This window comes from Cynocephalus volans, chromosome 5 (assembly GCF_027409185.1).
Source record: "Cynocephalus volans isolate mCynVol1 chromosome 5, mCynVol1.pri, whole genome shotgun sequence".
Taxonomy (NCBI): Eukaryota; Metazoa; Chordata; class Mammalia; order Dermoptera; family Cynocephalidae; genus Cynocephalus; species Cynocephalus volans.
The window spans coordinates 166,184,013-166,205,619 of NC_084464.1; the positions used below are offsets into that span (position 1 = coordinate 166,184,013).

Sequence of the window (21,607 nt, forward strand, 5' to 3'; positions counted from 1 at the left end):
TTCCCAGCCAGTTACCGCCAAAGACACTTACTAAGAGTGATCGTTGGCTACACTGTTTCCTAAAACTAAATTTTAACAAATATTAAATATGTCAAAATTGTCAAGGTGGTAAAAATAGCAGTATGTCTGAAAAATTATTAACATGGAAGATTTGACTAAAAGGTTCTATATGAATACTATAGACATACACATACTAGTGTACATATGTGCATGTACACATATAAGGTCTTACCCTTGTTTGAAAGTCAGTTAAAGTATTTATTTAAAGGTCTCTCTCTGTCATTTCAGATTTACTTCTAGTGCACGCACTAGGGTACACACCGTCTGTGACTGCTCCTGCGTTCCGAGGATCTTTCACCACTATTCTTGACGCTGGTCTTTGGTGAAAACATAGTTGTACTGCAGAAAGAAAACTCATGTGTCACACTCAAAGACTAGGAGCTCCGAGTCTGTTGACAGATCTGTGTCCCACAGTGACACCCACACACACGGCTGCATGACTGCACGTGGCTGCCCTCTGCCACCTGCCTCCACCGCCTCCCACTGCCTCTCACACCACCTGCTGCATGTCGTCCTCAGTGACCACATTTAAAATCCTGCACAGCACTCGGCACTTCTCCTGTTCAGCTCCAAGGCCCAGGGTGGCGCTGCAGTCTGGCACCCTCATCCCCGTGGCTCCCACACACGACCCTCCACTCCCACACGCCTAACACAGAGGGCCCTGGGAGTCACACACCACGCCGCAGATGGCACCGCCCAGCCTTCACAGCAGGACACCTGGACTGACGTGTGATTCTGCAGAGGCACAAACCCTGAACTCATTCCACCCCCCACAAGCCCTTCATGAGAGGGTCCCAGGCTCAGGGACTTACAACACAGATAACACGTGGGACACAGTCACACTCACACTGTCCGGCCAAAGAGAGCGTGAAGCTGGAAAGGGCTGGGCAGGGAGGGGAGGCCGTGGGTTACACAGAGCGGAGCCCTGGGGGTTCACGGGGCAGGCGAGGGGGGCTTGGAGGAGCTGAGCGCCAACAGGAAGAGCCTGGAGGCCCATCGGCCACACCAGGGGGCTTTTGGGGAACAGGGTCATTCTGGCCTCTATGTCAAGAGCACATTGGGGTGGAGAGTTGGGTAGGGGGAGGGCAGGATGCAGAAGAGCTACATTGGCCTTTTCAGGGCTTGTGACAGACGGGGAACCCCGAGGCTCCGCCGCAGCTCCCCAGCACCACGCTGCGCCACACACCCCTGTCCCTGGACAACCTCACACAGCCGGTCCTGCTAACTCAGGTTCTGAGCGCCCTGAGGTGTGCTCCAAGGAGGGCAGTGTGGTCAGCCTCGGTCACCCACTCCCAGTCCACACCCCACCAGCTTCCCACCTCACCTGAAATGACCTCATCAGCAGACAAGGACTCAAGGGCTGATCTGAGCCCCAGAGCACAGCAAGCGTTCAACGAATGCTGGCTGCTGCAGTCGCACACTTCAGCGACGTGACATTCTGGGTTCTGAGCCACCACATTTTAACTCCTGTTCATATCTCTGTCCCCTCCCCCCAGATGATCCTCGAGGGCACATGTTCCTGCACGTCTAGGTCCTGCCTCTGTGACGTAGTTACGTTTCCATTTGCACTAGTGACATGAAGGACGTGTAGCTGCTTTGCTCACCGTGGTGCCGATGCGTAGCCAGACGACCGAACTCTGCTGTGGAAAACCAGAGGCTGGTCCTTTACGGCGCTCCGCGCAGCTGCATAAAAATAATTTTAAAGAAGCAGCTGAATTTAACATTTCAATTTAGTTACGGACATGAAAAGTACAGTCTCTCAAAAACAGAAAAATTCACACAAACAGAATGAGTTTCTGACCTGAAGTTAAATAAGCCAATACCAGCAAAAGAAGATTAGACCAAGGGAATTAAAAGTATAAGAAAATAACCAGATATTTTTCTCATTCTTTAAATTATGCCAAATCACAATATGTTTAATACTACATATTTCACATACTTATGGACTAAACCATGAGCTTCCAGGCAGTGCTGGCCACAGGTTCATCACCTGGAAGAGACGGCGCAGGTGGCCATAAACCACGCTGCACACAAAACCCTGGGTGTACAAACTCCGTCCACGGGGTGATGAGAAAGAGCCTCCATGCAGCAGCTCACTCTACAAATCGGTGATAAACACGGCCTCTCTACAGGCAAGAATATCAACTATCTTTACTTGATTCAAATTTCTTTTTATACTTTTTATTTATAATGTGATAGAATAATAAGAAAAATAAGCTACTAATAATTACATTAATATATTTTAATGGCAATGAAACCTCTCACCCTATTTTAACATATTTTACATTTTCCATAGCACTACTGGATGATAAAAATTCTGACATGTGACCTATAAACTTATCACAAATATTTACAAATCTCAAAAATCCTTTCAGAAAAATGCAAATTTTTCACAACTATTTATCTTTACATAAACTTAATATTTGGTGTTCAATATAAATATTCAGTACAATATCATAAAATAGCTTTAGAAAAATGGATAATTGCATAATATTGAGTAATTCTAAATAGAATTTTCTCGCTTTTTTTGAAACAAGGAAACTCAGTTCTGTTTCTGGTCTGGTACCACTTTTACTTTTTTTTTTTTGGCAGCTGGACGGTGTGGGGATCCAAACCTTGGTGTTATGACACTGTGATGAGATAAGCAGCCAGCCCTTGGGACTATTTTAAACCTGACAACCTGAACCATATTCCCATTAAAAGCCAAGTGAACCGAATGAGCAGATATTAAATTAATATCTTAGACGTCTCACTGTGACAAATCAAAGTACAAGAGGTAACCAGGAGTCCCTGAGGCCTGTGTCCACCCCGGGCCTGGGCATCACCCACCTCGTGGGGTTGCAGAGAGCAGAACCCATGCCTAGGGAAGGGATGGGGTAGGGGGAAGGAAGCCACCGCACAGAGCGGGGACCCCAAAGTGACCTCTCAGCGAAGGAACTGCTCCTAGGGGGAACCCAGGAAATTGTGCAGTCCCAGCCTAGTTTTTCTAAAAATTTTAATAGAAGTGCTTATATAAACATAAAATTACTTTTGATATTAATTAAGCAAATATTTCAAAAAGACATTTTACATTACACAACAATGTGAAGGTATTTTAGGCCACTGAATCATATGTTTTAAAATGGTTAAAACGGAAAATTTTGCTACACATACTTCACCACAATAAAAAAAAAAAAAAAAAACAAGAGGCAAGTAAAGAAATAACTAAAGAAGCAAGTTTTTTTAAATAGGAAAAACACACTTTAACTATATAATGTACAAGATCACATTATTTACCTAGTAAATACTTTCAATTTTTCTTTAACATAATGACTACACAGGAATTTTTAAATTTTTTGAGGAAGCTGCTGTTAAAAAACTAGAAGCTGACCTCCATTTCAGTTAGGTTGTCACTGGTGTATAAAACTGCCGCTGATGTCTGTGTGTCGATTTTATACACGCACACACGCACACGCGCACACACGCACGCGCACACGCGCACACGCGCACACGCGCACACGCGCACACGTGCGCACGCACACACGCACGCATGCACACGCACGCACGCACACACGCACGCGCACACACACACGCACACACACGCGCACACACACGCACACACACGCACGCACACGCACACAGGCACACACGCACACAAACACACGCACGCACGCGCACACACACACGCGCACACGCACGCGCGCGCACACGCACACGCGCGCACACGCGCGCACACGCACACACGCGCACACGCGCACGCACACGCGCACACACGCGCGCGCACACGCACGCACACGCACGCACACGCACACACACACACCAGTTTCTTGGCTATTATGAACACTGCTGCAATGAACACGGGAGTGAGATATCTTTATGAGATGGTGACTTTATTTCCTTTAGTTATGTGCTCAGAGGAGAAATTTCTGGGTCATAGGGTAGTGTGCATCTATTTTAATTTCTTTAGAAACCTCCACACAGTTTCACATCATGGCTGCATCAATCTCCATTCCCACCAACACTATACAAAGGCTCCCTTTTCTCCCACCCTCACCAACATTTATCTCTTGATTTTTTGATAAGGGCCATCCTAATGGGCATGGAATGTTATCTTATAGCGGTTTTAATTGGATTTCCCTGAAAATTCATGATGTTGAGCACAGTTTCATACACCTGTTGGCCATTTTTATGCCTTCTTTGGAGAAGTGTTTGTTCAGGTCTTTTGTCCATTTTTGAATTATTTGGTTTTCCACTGTTGAGTTCAATTAGTTGTTCATAAATTGTGAATATTAACCCCTTATGAGATACATGGTTTGCGAATATTTATTCCCAATCTGTAGGCTGCCCTCTCATTTTGTGGATTGTTTCCTTGTGTGTAGAAGCTTTTTAGTTTAATGTAATCTCATTTATTTATTTTTGCTCTTGTGGACTGAATTTTTGGGGTCATATCCAAAAATCATTGCCAAGGCCAATGTCCAGGAGCTTTTCCTGTATGTTCTCTTCAGGGAGTTTCATAGTTTCTGGTCTTTTATTTAGGTCTTTTACCCATTTTGAGCTAGTTTTTGTGTATGGTGGAAGGTAAGGGTCCGACTTCACTCTTTCGCATGTGGAAACCCAGTTCTCCCAGCACCGCCCTTTGAAGAGGCCAGCCTTTCTCTGCTGCATCCTCTTGCTGCTCCTGTCAGAAACTAGCTGGGTGTACATGCTTGGATTTATTTCTGGACTCTATTCTGTTCCACTAGTGTGTGTGTCTGTTTTAATGCCAGTACCACATTTTTTGATTGCTGTACCTTTGTAACATAATTTCAGCTCAGGAAGTGACATACCTCCCACTTTTTCTTTCCCATAATTATTTTGGCTATTCAGGGACTTTAGTGAATCCACACATATTTTAGGATCATTTTTTTCTATTTCTGTGAAGAATGCCATAGAGATTTTGATGGGAATTTTGTTGGATCTGTATATTATGTAGGGTGGCATGGACATTTTAACAATATTGATTCTTCTGATCCATGAGCACAGGATATGTTTCCATTTATCTGTGTCATTTCAATTTCTCTCATCAATGATTTATAGTTTTCAGATCTTTACCTCCTTCTTTAAATTTATTCCAGGATAATTTTTTAATGCTGTCATAACAGGGTTGTTTTCTTGACTTCTCCTACACATGGATATCCAGTTGTCCCAGCACCATTTATTGAAGAGGCTGTTCCTTTCCATCGTCCCCAGTTAGAATGGCAATTATTGAGAGCTCAGGGGAAGAGGAAGAGAGACCTATGGAGTGCATGAAGGTGGGAGAAGCCATGATGAGAGAACAAAAAAACCACTGGGACCTTTTCAAATCCCAGCTGCTTCCAGGCTGTAGCTGCTGAGCACATGGAGCACGATCTGGCAAAAAGCCACAGGTGTGCCCTTCAGATGAAGGTACTTGGAGGCAGCAGGGGAGAAGAGAGCCTTGGTGGCCCCCAGGACAGCAAGACCACTAATAGGGTTCCTGTGGACCCAGATAGGAGCGAGGAGTCAGAAAAGCTAAAAAAGGAGCCACTCAGAGGCCAGTGAGTCATTGCAAGGGATCAGAGCACAGCCCGTCCCATGAGAAGTGTTTGGAGTGTGGGTGGTGGGGGTGACAGGCCTACCAGGAGAACACTGGGACACTGCAAGGACAGCTGATCTGCCCCCAGTCAGCACAGGACCACTCAGAGGAGATGGTCAGAAATAGAATTGCATGGGGTGCAGTTTGATGAAAAGACAGGCCCAGACCAGAGTTTCTACACAACTCAGGTGCACCGGATCCCAACAGATCCAGAAGTACCTATAAAGCCAACCGTTAAAACCTGAGCTGCACAAAAAGCCTTCCACAGGGAATCAGCAGCAAAGCAGCAATTTAGCTCAACCACAGAGTTCAAGTGCTGGTCCCCACAGGAAGTTCCCCCATTTTAGAAGTAAGCAAAGGACAAAAAATTAGTTTCAGTGCGAGTTTAAGTGGTGGGAACAGCAAATAATCCAACTCAGAACTAAAAGAAAAAACAAAGTACCCACAAACAGAGACAAAGTTTGATATTAACTAGTAATGGTCTCATTTCACCAAAGAACACCTATAACATCTGGAAGACCTGAAGTCCCCTGGGCTGCCAAGCCAGAAAGCGGGGAGGGCCAGGGGTCTTAGCCATGCCCCCAAAACCCACAACCAGTCCCAAGAGTGGGCACTGAGGGCCTCAGCCACACACCCCTGACATGAGCCACTACCCCAGCAATGACCACCTAGCTGCCACAGGAAGTGCCCCAGGGTCTCCCAAGCCAGGGTGGTGGGGGGCTTGGGGCCTTGGTCACACCCACTCCAAACACAAGCATCCAGCCCAGTGATGACCAACGAGCTGCCACAGGAAGTGCCCAGGGATATCCTGAGCTGGGGGGGGGGGGGCCTTGGCCTCAGCCATGTCCCTCCCCACATCCGCAACCAGCCCAGTGACAACCACTGAGCCACTGCAGGAAGCACCTCAGGCTCTCCCGAGCTGGGGCAGTAGGGGGCCAAGGGACTCAGCAATGCCCCTCAATGCACACATCCAACACAGCAACAACCACCAAGCTGTAGCAAGAAAGCCCTGGGTCCCCGAACTGGAGTGGTGGGAGGTGAGGGCTTTTGCTACAGCCCCCTGACATCTGCTTCCAGCCTGGCCATGACCAAGCCACCTCTGGAAGCCCCCCAGTTTCCCCTGTGGGAATGTGGGGGTGCCACAGGCCCCAATCCCTCCCCTCCTCCTTCTTCCTCCTTCCATCCCATTTCCTCCCCCTTTCCCCTCCCTCCCAACTGCTCTGCAACATCACAGAATGTAAAAAAATAATATTAATAAAATTTTTAAAAAATAAAATGAAATAAAAAACAAACTTAAAAGAAAAAAAAAGAATGTCAATTATCAAAAAGACAAAAAAATAACAAATGCTGGTGAGGGTACAGACAAATGGGAACTCTTATACACTGTTGATGGGAATGCAAATTAGTGCAGCCATTATGGAAAACAGTAGGGAGGTTTATAAAACTAATAATAGAACTACCATATGATCAAGTAATCCCACTACTGGGTATATGTGCAAAGAAAAGGAAATAAGTATACTGTAGAGATATATCTGTACTTCCATGTTTATTGCAGCACTATTCACAATAATTAAGATGTGGAATCAACCTAAGTGTCCACCAACAGATAAACATATAAAGAAAATGTGGTATATCTAAACAATGGAATACTACTCAGCCATAAAAAAGGAATGGAATCCTGTCATTCATGGATGAGCCTGGAAGACATTACATTAAGTGAAATAGCCAGATTTTAAAAAAAAAAAAAAAAAAAAAAAAAAAAGCTGTGTTCATAGAAGCAGAGAGTAGGATTGCGGTTACTAGAGGTTGGGAAGTGGGGGAACAGGGTAGAGGCTGAGTAATGATACAGACTTATGGCTAGACAGGAAGAATAAGCTCTAGTGTTCCATAGTAGTGGTAGGTGTCTATAATTGACAACAATTTATTGTGTATTTTCAAACAGCTAGAAGAGACGAGTTCAAATGTTATCAGCACAAAGAAATGAAAAATGCTTGCAGTGATGAATAAGCTAATTACCCTGATTTAAACATCATACATCGTATACAAGTATGGAAATACCATTCTTTACCCCATAATATGTACAAGTGTTACATGTCAATTAAAAAATAATAAGAATATATTAATGGATATGAAGGGAGAAATAGATAGCAATACAATTAGGAGGGGACTTCAATACCCCATTTTCAATGGTGACGAAGTCAACCAGACAGAAAATTAACCAGAAAATACTGAACCTGAAATGCACTTTTGACCAAGTGGACATAACAGACATATACAGAATTTTCTATCAAATGGCAGCAGAATACACATTTTCCTCCAGCACACATGAAACATTCTCCAGGATAGACCAAACAGTCCACAAAACAAGTCAACAAATTTAAGAAGATTGAAATCATATCAAGTATTGTTTTAGATCACAATGGTTTGAAACTAGAAATCAAATAACAGGAGGAATCTTGAAAAATTCACAAATACGTGAAATTTAAACAACAAGCTCCTGAAGAACCAATGGGTCAAAGAAGAAATCAAAAAGAAAATTTTAAAGTGTCTTGAGACAAGCAACAGCAGGAAAAAAAAAAAAAAATACCAAAACCTATGGGATGCAGCAAAAGTGGTTGTAAGAGGGAAGTTTATAGCAATAAATGCCTACATTAAAAGAGAAGAAAGACCTCAAATAAACTGTCCTACATTGTGCCTTAGGAACTAGGAAAAAGAAAAACAAACTAAACCCAAAATTAGCAGAAGGAAGGAAATAATAAATATCAGAACAGAAATAAGTCAAATAGAAAACCAAAACCATAGAAAGAATCAATAAAATAGTTGCTTTTTACAAAAATAATTAAAATCGGCTAGTCTAGGAAAAAAAGAGAGAAGACTCAAAATCAAAAATGAAAGTGAAGAAATTACAACAGATGCCATAGAAATAAAAAGGATCATAAGGGACTACTATGAACAATTATATGTCAACAAATTGAATAACCAAGAGGAAAAGAATAAATTTCTAGAAAAATACAATCTACCAAGATTGAGTTAGGAAGAAACAGAAAGCTTGAACAGACCAATAACAAATAAAGAGATTGAATAAGTAATTAAAAACCTTTCAACGAAGAAAAGCCCAGGACCAGATGGTTTCGCAGGTGAATTCTACCAAATAATCAAAGAATTAATACAAATACTTCTTAAGCTCTTCCAAAAAAATAGAGCTAGAGGGAATATTTCCAACACATTTTATGACACTAGCATCACCTTGATACCTAAGCCAGGCAAAGATATCACAAGAAAACTGCAAGACAGTTTCTCCGACAGACCTCAACACAAAAATCCTCAACACAATATCAGCAAACTGAATCCAACTATACATCAAAAAGACTCTGCATCATGACAAGCAGAATATATTCCTGGCATGCAAGGTTGGTTTTATGCTCAGGATCAACCATATACGTAACTTAAAATTTTAACACAAACTATTTCAGGTACAGAGACAGAGAAAACTTTCTCCAATTAATTCTATGTAATTGGTATAAACAACACCAAAACCAAACTAAGCAAGTTCCTGAAAAATAAATCAGTCAAGAACACCAATCTAAAAAATCCTATACAAAATATTAGCAGAAAAATAATAAATTCAGACTGGGTTTATCACAACGAAACACGGTTGCTTAAACATAAAAGATAACCACCTCATTTTCAATCAGGGAAATGCAAATTAAATGAAATCACAAGAAACCTTTGTACCTCTGCCTGGTGAGCAAAAATGTCAGAGTCCAACGGTGTCTGCTGTTAGCAAGATGTGGGGCAGTGAGAGCTCTCACAGCTGCTGGAGCAGACACTGGTAAACCGCCTTGGAAGACCTTTGGCTGTTATTGAGGGAACTTGGCAAACCTCACACCCCACAGCCTGACAATTCACACCTGCACACGTGGCTACAGCCTCCCTGCACAGGTGCACATGGCTGTGCCCAGCAGCACTGTTTCAACAGAAAAAGCCAGAGACCGAGCAGAGCTCACTAAGAGTAAATGAACTGTGGGTAAATAATGAGTAAACAAACTGTGCACAGTCGGACAATGAAACGCTGTACAGCGTTTAATATAAACCTCACAATCATAACAGGAAGCGAAAAAGCCAAATCACAAAAGAACTCACGAAAGAAAATGATTCCATTTATAAAGAGTCCAAAACCAGTCAAGACGAGCCATTGTACTGTGCAAGCATGGGTCACGGGCAGCAAAACTGCTCGGGGACAGGAGAGGAAAGGAGAAGCCACGAGAGAGGCCACGAGCAGGTGGAAGGAAAGGGGTGAGTGAGAGACACGGGCCTGGGCCCTGACACAGCTGCTCTCACGCTGAACAGCGGCATCCCCTCTGCTCTGCTTTGTGCGCATTCTGAAATGCAAGAAGCTTTTTAAACAGCGATTCTTAATACTTCCTTAACACATCAGAAGAATTAATTCAGTAGGAAGGAAGGATATAAGAAAGGCCATTCCCAGTCAAGGAACGGCTGGTTCCAGGGTGTGGAGCAGTGAATGCTCCGTGATGACCCTGCCCCTCCTCTGCGCCCCCAGGCACCCCACCTCCTCCGCCCCCACCCCAGGCACCCCACCTCCCCTGCCCCCACCCCAGGCACCCCTCCTCCCCTGCCCCCACCCCAGGGACCCGTCCCCCTCTACCCACACCCCAGGTGCCCCTCCTCCTCTATGCAACTAGGCACCCCACCCTCCTCTGCCCCTACCCCAGGCACCGCTCTGCTCTACCTCCACCCCAGGGACCCGTCCCCCTCTACCCGTACCCCAGGTGCCCCTCCTCCTCTGTTCCCCCAGCCCAGGAACCGCCCACTGTCATGGTGTCAGGACTGGGCTGTGCAGGGTGAGTGACAGCTGTCTGTCCCACTACAGCATAAGCTCCATCACACAGGGCAGGAGCCCGTCTGCTTGGCTTCACACCAACCCTTACCTAGAGCAGCGCCTGGCACATAAACCACCCCTAGTTGCTCACTATGTAAGTGGGGATCTGTGTGATGTGGTGTGAGAGGGGATGGATGTGAGCAGACGTCATTCACTGAGAGCCTCGCCCCCGAGACAAAACCCACAGATGTGTGGCACCGTAGAGAAAACAAGTCTGTAGACTTCGTGATCAACCAGACGTAGGTGGTGGGAACAGAAGGGGGAGACAGGTGTGAGCCAGAGATTCCTGGTTCGCCAAGCGCGGTACATAAACGCTGTGTGCCCAGCCTGGAGGGGACGCAGACGCAGGCCGGAGAGGACCGGGAAGCACAAGGAGCTTACTAACATGCCTTTCACCAAATCCTAACTGCATCCTGTAACCCAGACTCTGATCCTCTGTAAAACAAGGTTGAGAATACAAGGGGTCTTCAAAACGTTCACGCAAGTGTTCATATTATCCCTTAATTCAATTTTTCCACAAACTTTTTGAAGTACCCTCGTGTACCCCCAACTGTTTCTCAGGAGAGAACTTGTCCACTGGGATTGTCCAGGCCTGAGCAGGCATGGGCGTGGGTGCCGCCACCAAAAGCACTGGACCAGGACGAGGCGAGCCGTGACACACCACAGGCTGGCAGGTCAGGCTGAACCGAGGAGGCAGTGGGAGGAGGGAGCCGGAAGGCCAGGAGCCCAGTGCCCGGAGGCAGGGCAGCTGCAGGAAGACGCCCCACCGAGGCATGTGCTGCTTGTGCAGTGAGACGAAGACAGACCAGAGCTCACCAGACCTGGAAATCAGGAGCTCACCACCTCGTCCCAAAACCATGACAGTCGCACGCAGGGTCAGAACAGCTGCCAGGGGGCGAGGACTGCATGGGACGCCAGAGACAGGAGGTGACTGGGGCTTGATTTCAAAAGTGTGGTGGAGAAGGGGAGGGGAAGCCTGGACAGTTGACACAGGACGTCACAGCCCTGGGCTTCGGGAGAGGACAACACACCCGCCTGCCTCGGTGCCCAGCAGGGGGATCGGCTGAGCGGGGACTGCCTGGAAGTGGAGGGGCCTTCTCGGAGGCCAGGGGACGTGCAAGTGAGGTGTCCACAGGGCACAACATAACATGGGTTGATCAAGGGCCTCATATTTTAATTAATTAGGTCAAGCAAGAGGCTTCACAAGACTGATTGGGGGTTAGACTGGTCATTGACAAGAAAGAAAAAAGTAATTATCAATGACTTACAATGGAGATAAATGAAATACAATGAAGTCTACCATATTAAAATGAAAGATAATTTTAAAATTATTTCTTTGAAAAAAGCAACATGAGGTTTTATTTGGCTGCTGTTTAGAACAAACCAATGAAAAATGTTTTGAAACAATCAAGAAAAATTTATTACGTCTTGGCTAATACAAGATACCAAGGCCTTCCTGTTAGCTTTGATATGATGCCATCGCAGCGCGGTAAGGAAACACCCACGTGTTTTAGGAAAGCAGACGGAAGTGTGCAGGGGTCAAATAACATGTTGTTTGAGATTTGCTTTAAAATACTTCAGAGAAAAACTAAAAAAGAGTTCTCATCTCACAATAAATAATTGTGGTTTTTCTTTTTTAAAATGTATAGTAAATAATTATTATGTTACCAGAAAACAACTGTCAGTATTTAAGCATGTTTTTAAATACCTGTAGGGAGGTTTTGGTAAGGGGCAACAATAATCAACCACAATGTATATCGACAAAATAAAAGTTAAAAATAAAAAATACAAAATAAATAAATAAATAAATAAATACCTGTAAATTGTGCCCAAATCAGGAAAAGAAGCATCCAGCACACTTCCACCACAGCTGACATGTAAAAACCACGTGAGAGGCAGAGAAATGGAGGAGTGACGGATGGACGGACGGACGGAAGTAAGGAAGGAAGGAAGGAAGGACGGAAGGAAGGGAGGAAGGAAGGAAGGACTGAGTTTACATTTTGGCCGACGTGAATTCACAAAGCAATGCAGCAATGCCAACCATGATCAGAATTAGCTAATTTTGTATTTTTGTGTTTCAGAGTAGTTATACTAACCAGATCGCTTTTCACTAGCAGGCTTGGTACTTTTTTCCTCAACGTTTCCAAAATACAGCGGAGAGGTTGGTAGGACACAGGAGCTAAAATAAAAACGAAGCTGTGCTATGAGATCAGTCACAGCGGATTTGTTGCAATGAAGTGTCCTCTTGAAGGATGGTTATGAATGATTGATTCACACAGATGTGGATAAACAACATTTGGAAATGAAAACTATCAAGCTTATTCTTATCCTTGTAAGAAAAAAGATAATACGTTTTTAGTAAAAGTGCTGTTTTATCATGTACATTCTATTCTGAAATAAAAGTGTTTCACATTAAAATAAATTATGAACAATTTAGTTTTAAACATGTTATAAACAGGAGCATGAACAATAATTTCAAACAGGGTTAGTATAGTTGGGAGTAGACTAAAGCTGACTTTTACTTCATAACATAGAAAGGAATATAAAACGCTCACAACTGATAGACCTGCGTGGACACTGTGCCTGAAAAGACCTACCTGGCCAGCACTGAAAGGCTCCTCCCCACCCCGAGGCGCTGCTGAGACCTCACCAGGGCCGCCAGGTCGATTTCCAGCACCGCAGTCAGACTTCCGAACAGGGACGTGAGCAAGCAAAATGCCTGTGGGCCCAAGTTGTGCGAAATTCACAGCAGGACCCGGCCCAGAGGAGACTGCAATGCCGCGCTCTACTGTAAACGCAGCCTTTAAAAGTGCACCTGCTGCATTTGCACAGATGGTCACACTGCCTGACTGGTGACAGTGCTGCACAAAGCATAAAAATCACATTTGTCAAGCCCATCATCGTGACACCAAGTGGAGGGAAGCAGGTGTCAATCGAGCTGAGGTAGGTGCTTTCCCAGAACCTGAAGCAGTGGCTGCTTTGTCACTGACCTTACAATCCGTGGCTTTGCTCATCACTGCGCACGATCCAGCAACTCGAATGCTGAGGCTCCGAAAATCTTAATTTTCAGTAAAGAAAGAAACCATGTTTAGAGCGTAGGTAGAGGGACCTAACGCTCACTGACTCGTGTGTTCAGCTGTTTCCAAACACCCCTGCTGGTGGGCGCCGTGTGGGTGCTGGGGACGTGAAACAGAGCACGCACAAACTCACACACACGTGTAACTGCAGCTGTGACAGTGCCAAGAAGGACAGCGAGGAGGATCTCAGGACAGGTGGGGGGGGGGGGGGAGTGGTGCTGAGACGCCTGTGCTGTGGCCTGGAGAGTTCAGGGATGGGAGAGAAGGCCACTGTGGGCAGGAGCATCGTCAGGAAAGAAGAGACCCTTCCCGGGAGGGGAGGCGTGGGCCGGCCACGCTGTGCAATTCCTCCCCCACCCTAGAAGCAAGGAAGCCGTCGCAGGTTCACAGGAGGGCAAGGGAGCAACCACCTGGCTCCTATGCAGAATCGGGGTGGGGAGACCCTCCCCGTGGCAGCCTTCCGAGCCAGGGAAGAGGAAGAGGGGCTGGAAAGCAGTGGCTGGGACTGACAGGAGCAGGTGATGGATTAGATGTGGGGAAGGTGAGGGGAGGCATGGGTAGCCACCCCTACATGACTGGGGGTGACAGGAATGGAGGAAGGGACCCAGGCCTGGAGAGGAGAGGCACTCGTGAGTGTGTCTGGGTGTGACGTCCAGCACTCGGCAGGAATCAGACACGGGGTGGACATGCAGGGTGGGGACGGGCCTCCCAGGGAGCAGGGAGCTGCGCCGACACCCTGGAGGCCAGGCGGGCAGAGCTGAGGCCTGCCCCTGGGATCTGGCCCCACAGAGGCTACTGATAAGCCGTCACCAGCAGTTAAACTCATCTGATCCTCAAATTCAAATGGCGAGGCTTTCTGCACTAAAGCCTTTACAAAGAAAAGCATTACAGTTACACAAAATTTACATCAAAGATTATTTGAACTTATGATCTTACCCTTATAATGTAAAACAGATTCCAGTTCAAAGTTTGCGAGATTAAGTATGAACAAACCAGCTGAGCTTCCGATCCACAAGAATTTGCTATTCTCAGAAGAAAGACTGAAAAACAAGACCTTGATCTTTAGTTCAAGAGGTGTTTTTTTTTTTTTTTTTTTTTTAAATAAAAGATGACCGGTAAGGGGATTTTAACCCTTGACTTGGTGTTGTCAGCACCAGGAGCTAACCGGCCATCCCTATATAGGGATCCGAACCCGTGGCCTTGGTGTTATCAGCACCACACTCTCCCGAGTGAGCCACGGGCCGGCCCTTAGTTCCAGAGTTTCATGCAACACCACTAATTCTCCATCCCATCTCCACTTGCTCCTGCACGGGCTTGGTTCTGATGATTTACCACTGTGCGTTGACAAGGCTGGTATTAAGACCTGTGCTGGGTTTCCTGGACATCCAGCTACCATCTACTGAACACAGGTAACTCAAAGCAGCCAAGCCTGACCTCACCTCAACTCCAATCTATGTGGGTTTTATTTTCTTCTGAGGTCACAGAGGAGGTGGGTGCCTGCGTCTCTCGCAGGACTGCTACTCGGGTGAGCACCCAGCCTGCAGGCTCTGGTGCCATCACAGTCCCTGCACCTAAAGGCATTGCCAGCTACGTCTACAGATAAGGAAACAAACTCAAGGAGGAAACCAACTTGCCCAAGTAGCACATTTATGGGAGTGCAAACACAGGCCTGTTTGCTGCTGCTGCTATGAAACCAATCAACAAGCCTTATTCTGGTTATGCTGGACTCAGACTCAGAAATGGCCCTTCTGCCAGCTCCACCCCCAGGACACTAACCCCCAGCACCAGCCTGGTCACCCGGGGCAGGGCCCTGGGCTCATTCTCGGCATCTCCAGCCCTGGTGCACATGCTGGACCAGCAAGTCACTCTGAACAGAAGTCAGTCGTGTGGCCACTGCCCACCCCTTCTAACAGCTCCCACTGCCCTCAGGTAAGACATGGCCCACGAGTCAGCACAGGAGCACGATGTCCAGCCTCTGTTCCTGCCCTGTCCCCTCTACGTGCTCTGGATCAAGTAGGGAATGTTCTGCTCCCAAGGCCATGCCAGTGCCAAGGCCATTCGAGTTTTCAACTTTCCTCCCAAAGACACATCCTTCCTCATCCAGAGAGAATCAGAGGCTAGTCTTTAGCTAAATTCGTAATCACTAGGGCTTTCCAAGCTTTTTTAGAGGGAGAGAGGTAAACACAGTTATAATATGCTTTAATCACAGTTAAACGATGCTTCCTTACATGGCCAAATGTTTACACGATTTCTGTCAATCACAGAAATAAATAAAATTCTTCGGGTTAGTTTTAAATGTATGACACATGGCACACATGGGAAATGAGCTACACACATAGAATGAGCTACAACGACCATGCACCTTACTGAAGAAAAAGTCCTGCTACAGAGGAAAAGATCTGCCTGGGTTTTGATGAGCAAAAATGAAAATAATCTAATTCCTCATATTAAAGAGTCTTAAACATAATTGACCAAGGTTACCAACCTTAAGACTTAAAAAATGCAATCTTAAGGGCACTTAGAGTTAGTAATAATCAAAGAGGCAAAAATAACTTGGTTTTATTTTAATCATTCTTTGAAAGTGAACCTATGTTCATTGAAGGAATTTAAGCGGTTTTTGTTTCATGACTTTGTCCCACTGAGTTCGTCACACTTACCGTCCCCGTTCAGGAGTGAGTAGAGGTGAAAGATGACAGTGTGCGAGTCCCAGCACGGGCAAGGCCACTTCCGTCTCTCCGACTCCCTCCGGGTCATTGGTGGAGCGAAGCTGACTCTCTGTATCTTAGAACAGAAATTAAACTTATAAACCAAGCTTAGAGGTAAACGATTGACATAGTGTGAGGTTTTAATAAATATATGTCGCTAGAATTACTCAAATCATGAGTCAAGAAAAACACTCAGGCTTAACAATAATGAAAAATAAGGTTAAAATAAAGATTACACCCTATATGACATCTGTAAAGGATGGAATTTCAAGTACAGGATCCAAGAAAGGGAGTGGGGAAGAAGAGATGGTCAAATTGGGAAGTTTGACTCCATAGTTCCTAAAGTGGATGTACGATTTACTTCGGTAATAAATGGGTATTTATAACGTAAATAATGAAAGCCACAATTTTAACATTACGGAAAAATTGGTGTATTGCATATAAAGGTAATTTCTGATCTACTATAGAAAGAAATATTCTAAAGCTATCTGCAAAAAACACACACTGAAAGAAAGAACAAATAGCGACAAAGATAAGAAAGCAGTGCAAAGACACACTGGCTGTAAGATAGAAAATTCACTGCATACTCCTATAACGCAATGGTTAACTGGATCCAAAAAATAAAGTTAACGGTTCTTCCTATGCAGTGTCAGCTGCTTTTCTGACAGTATCGTGGCTACATAGAGCACGGGGGTAGGGTTGACATGTGAACTGCCAGAAGCAGCCCTGAGCAGTAGGAGAGGACCAGGTGAGGGCCTGGAGGGTGGGGACAGGCTGGGCTGGTGCAGGGGGATCTTGTGTGGAGGCACCAGTCTGCTGAGCAAGAAGCGTCTGTGCAAGGCTGGAAGGCTTCTCCCCCTGAGACCCCACCACCATGACAACATCTCGTGCACCTTGGAGCTGCTGCTCCCTGTTGCCTGTGGTCTTCTGCTCGCTGTAGCCTCCCATCCCCACCCCTCCACCACCCCCAACACACACACACAGCCTGTGCCTTCGTCTGCTGCTAGCTCAGAGGCCACTGTCATTCACATGACCTGCCAGGGGTTAGTGGTTGTCTGAGGTCATGATCCTGGGTTCTCCTAAATAAGGAGGCTCCTCCTCCAACCTCTTTGCCCACTGCTTCTAGCAGAAGGCCCTCAGCACAGGGCCCAGTGAACACTGCACACCAAGTAGGAGGCCCTGTGGGACAATCTGAGCAGCCTACCTGGGAGGCTGCACCACCCAGACCTGGTCCTCGTCGTGCAGAAACTCTTGCTCCTTTTCCTTAGGTCAACACGAGCCACACAACGATAATGATGCGTTTCAATCAAACTGAAGACCCAAAGCTACAAAAGCAAAACACAGACAGACGCATATCTCTTTCCACAAATGGTACTTAAGAAAAAGCAGTTAAAGCCAAATGAGAAAAACGGGTTGAGAGTCAAGTCACAAGAGCCGTGTCACTCGTGGCCCTTAGATATTCCACTGAACTGCTCTCTAGTCTCTAAAGCCCTTGTCCAGACCACTTCCTTCCTGCTGGACACCCACAGCCTCACGGCGCTTCCTCGTTATTGGCACGTCAGTTAAGAATCCTGACTCAGGTACAGACGTAGTGCACATTATGCAGGTATCCTGCAAGACGCTCTACCTAGCAGACCTCCAACAGCCCGCACCCCATCTCGTCTGTACACACACACCAGAGTTTCAAAGCTACAGACTTGTCTAACCATGTTACTGGGTGATAAGACACAGGATGACAGCAGTCAACTTTGTCAAAAAGATAGAAAATTATCTTAGTTTCCAAAAATCTATCTTTCTCAAATTGTATCAATAGCACCTTTATCCATGCTTTCTAAACACTAACTAGAAAACATTGTGAAAAAGATAAAATATCTTTTAGAACATGCAGATTACCTGGCCCCCCTGCAGACCAAAGGCCCAGCCCTGTATTAAAAACCCCACAATGACGCTGAGACACCCACTAGGCGACAGTCTCAGCACACTGGAGCTGACTGGTTTCTTCAAATCACAAGTACAAAGTAATATGGAAACAAAGACCTTTTGTGCACATGCTCACTTATAACAATGTATGAAAACTGGAATTTAGTTGTGTAGTTCTCTCACCTGGCCATCAGCACACCCAGTGACAAGCTGCTTGCTTTCTTCATCAATGAACAAGCTGAGGAGAGGATATGCTATGCAAAGGAACACGGGACATGTACCTTAGTTTAGAAGTGACTGGGGTCATTTAAGCTGAGAATTGTCAGTTTTACTTATAACGCTTCTTTTAGTCAAGTTTGAAATATGCCCAAATAAGTTTTTTTACCCAGAAGTAAAAACCGCAAGTGAATACAAATTTGGAAAACCCCACGATCATGAGGGAAGATAGGGAGGGTACCCCAGATAAAAGCCCAGTGGCTGTTAATTAAAGTCGGCTGTGGACAGACCCAATAAATCACACCCCTGTGCCCAGACAGAAGACTGGCGTGTCCAGAGCAGGACCCCGTGGCACTGAGACCCACAGCTGTAGAACCGAGAGGGACAGTGGCACAAAGATCCAACCAGTGCTGCACCAGAAACAGAACAACTCCAGAGTCGGCCAGAAGTGATAAAATTATGGACTTAATGATGAAAACAGCAATTGAATGGATGTCTTGTCTATAGAAAAATTATTGCCTAGGATGTCATTCTATTTAAAACCTACTCTCAACTATTAAGAACTCAGAAGGAGAATTAGATTAATGGATATTGAAAAATACTCTATGCTCTAAATAAACTATAAATGACATCAAAGATCAAGTTTATAATTGTTTTCTTGACAGTCAAATAATAATCCCACATAATTAATTTTAGGAAAATAATTCCAATATACCTCCAAGAAATGTAAATGTATTCACGTTGTTAAAATATCGTATTCTACACATGGATAAATTAACCTCAGGAAGAATGTTGAATCTTTGGGAAAACATAACGTAACTCTACCAAGTCACCAAGGTATCTGTATATTCTTTAAGTGGCACTTTCATGTTACTTATCCCAAGAAAGACCTACCTTATCCTAACTGTCTATTCCTGCAGTGCCGTGAGGTCCTAGGAGGGAAGCAGCCATGGGCTTACAGGGTGAGATCTGCTTGGGGACGTCACAGGCAGTATCCTGTGTTTCAAGGAGACCTGAACCAAGGAAACCTCCCACACGGCTTAACATACAGACTCTGCACCAACTATTGGCTTCATTGACCACCAAACAGCTTGCAGACAGCACCCGTACACACTTCCCAAGCTGCGTGCTTAACGCCTAACCAATGCAGCTGAGGGATGCAGCCCTCCCAAACAGCACGCTGGACCAAGAGGGCAGTCGGAACCCACAGACTCTGAGCCCTGTCTCAGCTCTGGTCTTGCCTCCATGGGACAGCAGAGGGCTCGTCTTTCCCTGCAGTGGTCAGCACTGTATCTGAGAGCTGGCATTCTTTTACTCTTTTCTGAATAGAAAGGCTCAGACTCCAAGCATATGTTTAATTTTAAGTTCAAAACTTCAAGGTCATTAACTGTTAAGTGGGTCCTTTCAATATGTGAGTGGGAGTAAACAGCTGTTTATGAGTGAGACTGATTCAGAGCCACTTGAATGTCACAGCTGCATCTCATGGGACAACACATGTACTAGGAGAATTTGATTACGTATAGCCCATTTAAAGAAAATATGGAAGATTTTTAAATTTACCTGTTAACACTGATGAACTGTATATTAAGGATCCCGTACAATGGTCCCAGACCTTTGAACAAACACATGTTTCTTTAGAAGTAAAAGTGTGGCTCTTATGGCTATAGCAATACAAAGAAAGAAATAAACAAACAAATAATTCCTTGAAATTTCAAAAGGAGAGAACAGACTTGAGGCCACCAGAGGTGAGAAAGGGAAGGCTGAGGAGAGTTAGTGAGAAAGGGGTAAAGGGCCACAAAAAAATGACCACATTGTGCAATGATAAATATAGTCATTAAATAAAATTTAAAAACAATAAAATAAAATTTTAATTTAAAAAAGAGAGAAACAAAATTATACACGTGGCAGTGATCACACACCAGGAGCCCTGCAGCAGTGTGTCACAGGTGTGGTTCTAAAGCCCTGGTGGGCCTGAGAGCAGCTGACATCCATCCCTCACCTTAAAGCTTCTGTCTTCAGATACTGAGATCATGATGTTTGCTTGCCAAGGACAAAATTCAGCTGCAGTCACTGGGCCCAGGTGACCCTCCAGCTCGACTAGCACGGACTGACTCTAGGAGAGTTTGGGAGAGAGGATTAGCAGCTGAATTTTCCAGTAATTATTATTATCAAGAAGTTATACGTGTATCGCAGAAAACAGCTCCTATTAATATAAAATCTCCTTTGCATTAACGCTTCTTCCAAATCTGGAACTATCTGTATATAAACCTAGAAATCAAAGTTCAGATGCCCAAGTAGGAGGGAGGCAGAAGCAGTCATGGGCCACATCAGCGGCAAATTTGAAAGATGGAAAAATCTAACCTGAGCTGACCCTCAGCAAAGTTATGGAGCAGGCGTCTCCTCAAGGTCCCGCCTCCTACTGCCCCATCGTGCACCTGTGCTGGGGATGCGCCACCTGCCTTCTCCAGTCCCCCCTTTCCTCTGTCAGTCAAAAGGCACCTGCCCTGTGTTCCTTCTTTTTCAGCACCTGTTCTCCGTCCGGGGGTTGCTAAAACAGGACAAGACAGTGTTGACGTCTACTCGTAAGTTATTCCTCCTCCTTAAGCCCTCAGACCTCCCACAGCCCAGGCAGCTGGAATTCCATGACACGGCTTGAGAAACAGGGCAGGGACAGCTGCAGGGGTCCCCAAAATCAGTCACCTCCCACTGAATATCCCTGTGGGACTCCAAGCGCCAGGGCAGGGCATTTTTCTTGAACTTTACAGCATCCAATTCAGACAAGAGAAGTATCCCCTAATACACATGCAAGAAAAACGGGTGTGTGTGCGTGTGCACCTGTGTGTGTGCGTGTGCATGTGTGCGTGTGTGTGTGTGCGTGTGTGCATGTGCATGTGTGCGTGCGTGTGCATGCATGTGCATGTGTGTGTGTGCATGTGTGCGTGCGTGTGCATGTGTGCGTGCGTGTGTGTAGTGACTTAACTTACAAATAGACATTTTACGCTGGAAGACTTTCTTTAATAACACAACATATGGCCATTGGTAAACACAATTTAGAATGCTATTATTCCAGTCACCATCAGATTATAAAATGTGTAGAAACAGGGACAGTTATGAGACTGAGTGTTATGAAATATACTTTTCTATTCCCCCCTAATTT

General features: G+C 45.4%; 1 protein-coding gene across 1 annotated transcript in view; it reads right to left on the reverse strand.

The window, feature by feature from the left end:
- The window catches only part of WDR27 (WD repeat domain 27), a 79,155-nt gene that overhangs the window by 52,338 nt on the left and 5,210 nt on the right, over positions 1 to 21,607 (reverse strand). Inside the window, exons 4-14 of the mRNA XM_063098389.1 lie at positions 20,450 to 20,563; positions 20,011 to 20,062; positions 18,418 to 18,488; positions 17,519 to 17,639; positions 16,267 to 16,390; positions 14,546 to 14,649; positions 13,523 to 13,590; positions 13,130 to 13,251; positions 12,629 to 12,711; positions 1,665 to 1,743; positions 322 to 399 (exon numbers count right to left, since the gene is read on the reverse strand). Of these exons, the coding sequence (XP_062954459.1) occupies positions 322 to 399; positions 1,665 to 1,743; positions 12,629 to 12,711; positions 13,130 to 13,251; positions 13,523 to 13,590; positions 14,546 to 14,649; positions 16,267 to 16,390; positions 17,519 to 17,639; positions 18,418 to 18,488; positions 20,011 to 20,062; positions 20,450 to 20,563 (1,016 nt within the window). The remainder of the gene's footprint in view (positions 1 to 321; positions 400 to 1,664; positions 1,744 to 12,628; positions 12,712 to 13,129; positions 13,252 to 13,522; positions 13,591 to 14,545; positions 14,650 to 16,266; positions 16,391 to 17,518; positions 17,640 to 18,417; positions 18,489 to 20,010; positions 20,063 to 20,449; positions 20,564 to 21,607) is intronic.